The 8,795-nt window shown below is 31.1% G+C and overlaps 1 protein-coding gene across 1 annotated transcript; it reads right to left on the bottom strand.

Annotated features, from left to right (window-relative positions):
- Window positions 1-6,441: 6,441 nt before the first annotated feature.
- Window positions 6,442-6,825, bottom strand: LOC123892286. The gene has a single exon (XM_045942086.1). The coding sequence runs from the start codon at window positions 6,823-6,825 to the stop codon at window positions 6,442-6,444; it is 384 nt and encodes a 127-aa protein (XP_045798042.1).
- Between the last annotated feature and the right edge of the window lie 1,970 nt (window positions 6,826-8,795).

Genomic DNA, 8,795 nt, shown 5'->3' with positions numbered 1-8,795 from the left:
ACTGGCTAAAGCATATAGTCAAATATACAATGGAAAGTCTAGACATTTGGGTATTAGACATAGTATGATTAGGGAATTAATCATGAATGGGGTGATATCTATTGAGTTTGTTCGGTCGCAACAAAACTTAGCTGACCACTTGACGAAGGAGTTAGCTAGAGACTTAGTGAAGAAGTCGGTAATTGGGATGGGATTAAAGTCCATTTAAATCTATTAGCTATGGTATACCCAATTCCCTTCTAATACAACGTTAGAAGTAGAATTCAATGTGGAAAGATCATAATTAAAGATTGGAGCAATTGTGTTAATCTTCCCAAGGTATGTGCTCAGACCTGCAAGTGATGGTTAGGTTAAAGTATATCTTTTTAATGGTTCTTTTGAAAAATTGCAAATGCAGGTGCAAGATTAAAAAGGATCACCTATGTAAGCATGAAGTTTTGCCGCTTCAAGAAGCTTGGACTTGGCTTCCTATATGCTTATTAATGGATAAGGACACATGGCTTGTAAAGTGTCAAGTATGAATAGTAGAGTATTGTAAGAAACATATGTGTACTATATCTTCAGATATTCAAATGGATTGACGGTTTCAATCATTGTGACACCCCGATTTTCGAGTATTTGGAATGTGTATTTGTACTAAGATGAAAATTCAATCGCAAGACATTTTCGTTTATGCATCTGTTTGATCGTTATATCTGTAAGTAAATCAAGGATTATACTAAAATGGGGGGAGTTTGTTGGTAATTTTAGTATCAACAATGTATTTTGGTAGTAATGTGATTTACTATAGGCCAATGCAATTATGCGTTAAGTTTGAAACGAGTCAGGGTAGTGCGGAGTGCACGCTCGTCAAGCCAAACATGTAATTGAATACGAATAATTGAAACGGGGTTCCAAGGGGTGTAGCCCCTGGCGGGGTGCGGGGCAGCGCACTGCCGGGGTCCAAGGGACATGAATAGTCGTACCCTTTCCCAACAGACATGACTGTTTGAATAGTCGTACCCTTTCCAACAGACATGACCGTTTGAATAGTCGTACCCTTTCCCAACAGACATGACCGTTTTTTCCGAAAAGGTGTGCCTGTTCGTTTTCTGTTATTGGTCTCCTATATAAGGAGTCATTTGGCCTCGGTTTTAAGAACGAAAAATACTTCCTCTCTACATTCTGATCTGTTCTCTATTGTCAGAAACAGATTGCTCTTCGAGAATTATCCCCGCAAAGATTTCGTGAACCCAGACAAGAATAGGGTCGAAATACTTTGTTCGGAAAGTGAACGAACACGATTCTTCGAAGATATCCAGGATTATCATACCGTATTTCTAACAATGAATAAGGCATGCATTCTAAAGCTGGGATGGAAGCTACAAACAGGTTCTCAGAACCTCTGGTGTACAGTTATGAGTGTGAGTATTTTTAGTAATGCATCATGCATGGATAGATAGAAAGATTCTGAATTGATGACTTAGAGCTGGAGGTTCCTGTGTTAGGATTTTTGGGTCACAGTAGTAATATTACGGGTGTGTTTGGTAACACAAATAAGCTAGCTTATAGCTTATTATATGAGCTTATAAGCTTGTTTCAAAAAATTAGAGGTGTTTGGTAACAAGCTTTTTGTACTAGCTTATAGCTTTTTTTCAGATATTATTTCAAGTAGCATTTGAGCTTATAGCTTATAGCTTTTTACACTTTATTCCATTTTTACCCTTTAATTTAATAACTACCCACTCTAAAAAATAAACTACCCACTATCAATTATGTAATTTTATATTTAATAACCACTTTAAAAGCTAATTTTACCAAACACTTTAATTTCAATAAGCTAGCTTTTCAGCTATCAGCTATCAGCTATAAGCTAGCTTTTCAGCTATCAGCTAGCTTATCAGCTATCAGCTAGCTTATAGCTTATTTTTACCAAACAGACCCTACATGTGTTAGGGTCATTATGTAATTAGGCAAAGCATCGATGGTCTAATTAATAATTAATAATAAGCCTATGGCTAAAACCATAAATATCATGAAAGGTAATTTATTGTGGCACTGTTTGGTAAGTCCAATAAGCTAGCTTATAGCTTATTGAACTAGCTTATAAGCTTGTTTGAGAAAAATGTAAAGTGTTTGGTAACGAGCTTCACTACTAGAAAAATCAAATTTAGAACAAATCCGTCACTAAATCAACAAATTTCCTCACAAACTTATTTAGCGACGGATTTAGTGAGGCACCAAAATCCGTAAAGAATATGAGCGTCGCAAAATATTTGTGAGGGATTTTGACATCCGTTGCAGTTTGCGACGGATTTTTTTCGTCTCAAAGATTAAATCCGTCACTATTTGTAAACCAAAATTCAACTTGAAAACACATTTCCGTAACTAATAGTGAGGGATTTTATGAGGGACATCTTTATGAGGGAATATTTCCGTCACTAATTTAAAAGAATGTATTTTTGTGAGGGATTTTTTCCCTCTCTAATGTGAATTTTTCTTAAAAAAATTTAATATAAATTTAATTGCATCCATAATTCCATATCACATATTATTCAATAAAATACATAAAATTGATCTTATAGCTTATTGCGTTTTTTGAGATGCTATTTTAAGTAGCGTATGAGCTTATAGCTTATAGCTTTTTCATTTTATTCCATATTTACCCTCATTAATTTTATTTTTTTATTTTTTAAAAATTATAATAAGGGTCTGTTTGGTAAAAATAAGCTATAGCTAGCATATAGCTGATAAGCTAGCTGATAGCTGAAAAGCTAGCTTATAGCTGATAGCTGAAAAGCTAGCTTATTGAAATTAAAATGTTTGGTAAAATTAGCTTTTAAAGTGGTTATTAAATATAAAATTACATAATTGATAGTGGGTAGTTTATTTTTTAGAGTGGATAGTTATTAAATTAAAGGGTAAAAATGGAATAAAGTGTAAAAAGCTATAAGCTATAAGCTCAAATGCTACTTGAAATAGCATCTGAAAAAAAGCTATAAGATAGTACAAAAAGCTTGTTACCAAACACCTCTAATTTTTTGAAACAAGCTTATAAGCTCATATAATAAGCTATAAGCTAGCTTATTTGTGTTACCAAACACACCCTAAATACCCACTAACACTTACAAAAAAAAAAACTACCCACTAACCATGTATTTTTATGTCATTTTGTACTTACGACAGCTAAATTTGTCAAACACTTTAATTTTATTCTACTAGCTTTTCAGCTATAAGCTACCAGTCATCAGCTATCAGCTATAAGCTAGCTTTTCATCTATAAGCTAGCTTATCAGCTATCAGCTAGCTTATAGCTTATTTTTACCAAACAGAGCCGTAGAACAACCCGTCTTTGAACATTTGATTAGTGTTATATGTTAGAATTAAAATTAGGATTAAACACATATATAAATGTAAACATATTATGACATATACTTTAGTGCGGAAACAAAATAGTCATAGAAAAATGTATAAAATCATAGGATCGACAAGATGATCTTTAGGAATACCTGGATCCATAGTGATAAGTCCTTTGCAGTGATCCTGAAAACACAAAGAGATGGCGGCTAGATTGGTTCTTCCTCAACCGGTACCCTAATGCCTTGAATTCTCTTCAGATGGGGAGAATAGATTAATTGCTCATGTACGGTATATTGAGGACCATAGCCTATATATAAGGTGATGACCAATTAGGGTTCCCATTATTCCGAAATGGGTCATCCTGACATCCACTCATATTAAGCTCATATCCAATTAATTAATTACTTAATTAATTCTAAATAGAAATCTAATTAGCCTTTTAACTTTATTTGATCACTTAATCAATTAAGGCTCCTAATTGATAAACAGCTAATATAATTATATAAAGATATTTGCCCACATAATATTATTGGAATATCATAAAATATTCCAACATTATATTCTTCCAGTCTCATTTTATAAGAGCTAATTTGATTAAATGACACTATTCATATATCTTGCTTTAATCATATTTTTTTAATAATATATAAATATAAATATTAACATATAATATCTTGTTTGATTCGTTTTGATAATTATTTTTAAAATATCAAGTTTTTAATCCAAGCTGATTATTCCACCTTAAAATATGTTATTTGTTTGTACCAAAAAAGTAATTTATTGACTTAATATTGAATTTTATGTCAAAATAACTTTTTGAGACTATAATTTCCCTTTTTTGAGCAAAAAGTCAAAAAATTTATGGCAAAGCACATTGGCTAACAAAATTACAATAAATGTGAAAATAAAGGTCAAGAAGATCCATTAAAAACGGTGCTTCATAAAATGTAGATTCACAATATTAACTTTAAATTTATCTTATAATTTTTTGTATATGTTATGCTCCCAAAATAGTGCTTTCTTTACCAAATTATATTTTTAAATTCGGTCCGTCTAAATTTAATTCTAGCCTCCGTCCTTGAGTGGAAGTATTAGTTCATAATCTATTATTAATAGTTTCAAGTCACTCGGTAAATGTAGTATGCAGTTTAATTTTATGATGATCAACTTTGATTTTTGTTTGACAAAAAATAGCGGATAACTAATTGAGTTATAGTCTTCGGTACAATCAGAATTAGCAATTAAACGAGTTTATAAATATGAAATGACATAAAAAAAATTAAGTTTAATTAATATTTAATTTTTCAAGTAAGATAATAGGAACAAAATAAATAAGCTATAAGCTAGTAAAACTAAGCTATAAACTCATGAAAAAAAAGTTACCAAATAGGTCTTTTTTTAATATGAGATTATAAGCTATATATAAGTCGTAAGTTCAAATTTTAGTATGCCAAATAGAGTCTTTGTGCTTTTTACGACTGATATTTTATATGCGACACAATTTTTTGGCTCAATTTTTGTATTTAATTTATATATTATAATTTTTTAGTGGCCCATCCAAATTATTTTTTCTAGTTCTGCCGCCGAGTGTTACTTCGAAAATTGATATTCAACACTAAGTCAAACCATACATGTTTTGCCCAAATACAATCCTTAAAAATGTGATCCAATGTTTCCATAGCATTATGGTAAACACCCAAGGATTTTAGCCCATTCGAAGACAAGTCAAGAGTTTGAAGAAAAAACACAAAATAAGGTGAAAAAGATGAAAAATCAAGCATTTTAGCACAGACAAAATCGTGCAACGATGGGAACCCTCGTGCCACAATGGGAGCAAAAACAAAATAGGTTGTAGAGTATCAGAGGCATCGTGCCACGATTTCAGCGAATTATGGATGCGTTTTTTTGCCTATAAATAGAGAATTCACCCACAAAGAATTGAACACATTGAAATTGACAAAGAAAAACGACTACAGACTTCCCAAAGGAACTCGGTTTCCATTTTTTTTTTGAAATATTAATTGTAGCTCTAACCTGATCCGGCTTACAACTTGTTTCACCGATTTTCGGGTTCAACCGTGTACCCGGACGGATCACACCGATTTTCTATTTGCTTACACAGACTCCCCGCCACTAGAAAACAGCTCATAGCATGTATAATTAGGAACGGCTTGAGCTGTAAGTTTCATACGAACACTTCGCCAAACAAAAGACAAACATTTCTTAATTTTTTCCAAATGTTATCACTATCAGCGACCAACTTAAATATAATTTTTTATTTTTTTTATCTGCAGGCAATCCTAGGTATTGTTATCCTATTAGTAGTAAAAATATGCAGCCATTCTTTAAGATTCTTCTTCTGGTCCTTCATCACATTTATACTAAACATAATCTCAGATTTTAAAATATTAATTTCTTTGTATATAGAGGCCTTTTGATACAGCTGAAAGACTTCATGAAGGTATTTAATTTCTTGTAGCCCCACAAAATATGATGTTACCATCAACAAAGAAGAGATGAGAATGGTTGGGGCCTTTTTGAGCAACCCTAACCTTAATATTGCCTTGATCATGTTGTTGAGTTATTAGACTAGAAAGCACTTCTGCACATAATATGAAAATTAAAGATAAGGGGATAAAAGGTCTCCTTGTCTGAGTACTCTCTTAGGAGTAAAGCTACTAGTCACCTTACCATTAATAATGATAGTAAAGGTCACAATGATGACACATAGTAATGATGTCTATGAGTTTGCTTGGAAAGTCCATAGAGAGGTTAGGGAAGGTTCAAGAAACACAAGAAAATGGGATTTGTAATTTTTCGCACAAAGACAATGACATCACAAGAGAAAAAACAAGATAAGATCAACACATGATTTTTATACTGATTCACTATTAATTAGGTTACTCCAGTCCACTCGATAGTAAATGAAAAAGAAAATACATAGTAATTAAAGAAAAATTCACAATGCAAAGAATGAGAGGTGGAAAAAAAATTACATGAAAAACAAAAGTATAGAAAATTACATGCATGTTACATTGGAAATAGTTCATGAGAATTGAGAAGTAATTAAAGAAAGAAAAGAGGTGAAAAATTACATGCATATTACATTGGAAATAGTTCATGAGAAGCAATGAAGGCCTTAGAAATCTCATATATGAGCTTAACCTCAAACGCATCACTAGCATAATCCTTAGAAACTTGAGGAGCTTTTGGAATTTGTTTCCCACCAGTGTTCAAAGATTTTAACATAAAGTTCAAATTAACATAAACATTCTTAAAATTTGACAACATTTTCAAAGGTGATTTAATCACCCATCTCAGCCTTGGAATTGTTTTGATTCTCCAAAACTTACGTGTGCTCCTTTTTAACCTTATGATCTTCATTTTTTTCCCACTTCCTTCTAGGTGCTTGTAGTGCCTTCTTCTCAAGTATTGCTTAATGCCACCATTGTTAGTTGGCTTAGGAAGTAGTGATTCTAATTCCATGTGTCAAAAGAAGTTAATTTGAGTTGTTGAGGAAGTTATGAATTAAAGCTATGCTTGTAAGTGAAGTACTATGATTTGAATTGTATATGCTACTATAGTATAGATGTGTATATATATGTTAGGACTTCGTTAACTAGAACAGAAATTAAATACTACGGTACATCTTTTAAGCTCCTACAAAATGAGCCTACTAAATTAATTAGTCTTCATATAATTATTTAGTTTTGTTAAAATTAAATTTGTTTGTATACCATGATGTGAATTTAGCTTAGTTTGTACGGACATCACATTTTATATGTAGAGTTGGAGTTCGAACCACGGACGCCCCACTTATCCATTTTAAGGATAAAACTTCTAATCATTAGATTACCTGACAAAAAAATTGTTTAATTATTTTTACACTCTTAAATTTTAAATCATTTTATTCAAGTCTGCTTAAGAAATATAATAAAAATATGATTTACTAAAATTTAGATTTTTTTTAGGGAAGGATATTTTAAAAATAATTTTTTTGATACAAATTAAATATAAATTTTTAAACGCAGAAAATTTAATATATAAAATAACAAAAGTTTGAACTTATAAATTAAATTTTTAGTTATTTTTTGCGAATTTTTTATTTATAATATTCTAAACATAATTAAAAAAATAATCATACAAAAATACTTAGTAATTCAATAAAAGAAACTAAAACTTAGATAATTTTGTATGACTAGAAATACTAAAAATTAAATATAGAATTTTGTACTTAGACATAAAATTTAACTCAAATTAAATTGAATTGAATAGAAATATAGAATAATTTGTGGTTTGAATAGACATTAATTTGGCTGGAAAGGCATTCATTTGCCATTGTGAAAGAAAGTCAGCAGCGACTTTTTGACTAAGGATCGGACGCCCTGTAAATAAACACACTTTAGTGTTTTTTTTTTTTAAAAGCATAAACACACTTTTGTTACTCTGGCCTGTCCAGTTTAGTTCCCTCAAAATGAGGATTCTAGGTCCCATTTGTTTTAGTTTTTAATAGAAATAATAATTTATTTTGAAAAATCAATGATGTTGGAAGAGTTGGCATCTTTAAATAAATTGGCTTAATTAGTTTATTAGTCATTTAATGACATTTTAGGTTTTACAATGAACGCTTAAAGAAAAATGTTCGGATTGGTCCTTTAAAGAAAAAAAGGTTCGGATTGGTCTCTTAAAGACATATATGTTTGTCATATTGATACTTCCCATTAAATTTTAGGCTTAACTACACATTTGGTCCCTTACGTTTATTTTAGGTTTCAATTTAGTCCCTTACGTTTAAAAAGTATCAATTTGGTCCCTTACGTTTATTTTAGGTTTCAAGTTAGTCCTTTCCGTTAGTTTTGTCACTAACACCGTTTGAACAGTACACGTGTCAGCGTGTCCAAGTGCCACGTGTCAGTCCACATATGCAAATTGACTGCCACATGTGACAAAATTGACGGAAAGGACTAACTTGAAACCTAAAATAAACGTAAGGGACCAAATTGATACTTTTTAAACGTAAGGGACCAAATTGAAACCTAAAATAAACGTAAGGGACCAAATGTATAGTTAAGCCTAAATTTTAACTTCAAATATAATAAAAAATTTCAATGGTTAAAATTTTAAAAATTAATAAGGTTTTTGGTGGACTACTTACACTTAATGACATCCACAATTCAGTAAACTAAAACTAACGTTTTTTCTAAAAATTGACGGAAAGGACCAATGTGAGAAACTGATGTGTCTTTACAGGGACCAATCCGGACCTTTTTTTTCTTCTTTAAGGGACCATTGTGAAATCTAAAATGTCTTTAAGGAACCAATAAACTAATTAAGCCAAATAAATTTTGTGAATAATTTGTTCCTAATACAATCTGTATTTTTTCTTAAGTAATAGTAAATGTTAGACTATGATGTTTTTTTGGACAATACTGATGACGTTATAATTGTCATAAACG

This window comes from Trifolium pratense, linkage group LG6 (assembly GCF_020283565.1).
Source record: "Trifolium pratense cultivar HEN17-A07 linkage group LG6, ARS_RC_1.1, whole genome shotgun sequence".
In the NCBI taxonomy this organism is placed as follows: domain Eukaryota; kingdom Viridiplantae; phylum Streptophyta; class Magnoliopsida; order Fabales; family Fabaceae; genus Trifolium; species Trifolium pratense.
Note: the sequence above shows the minus strand (reverse complement) of the source record. Positions and strands in the feature narration are given on the sequence as shown.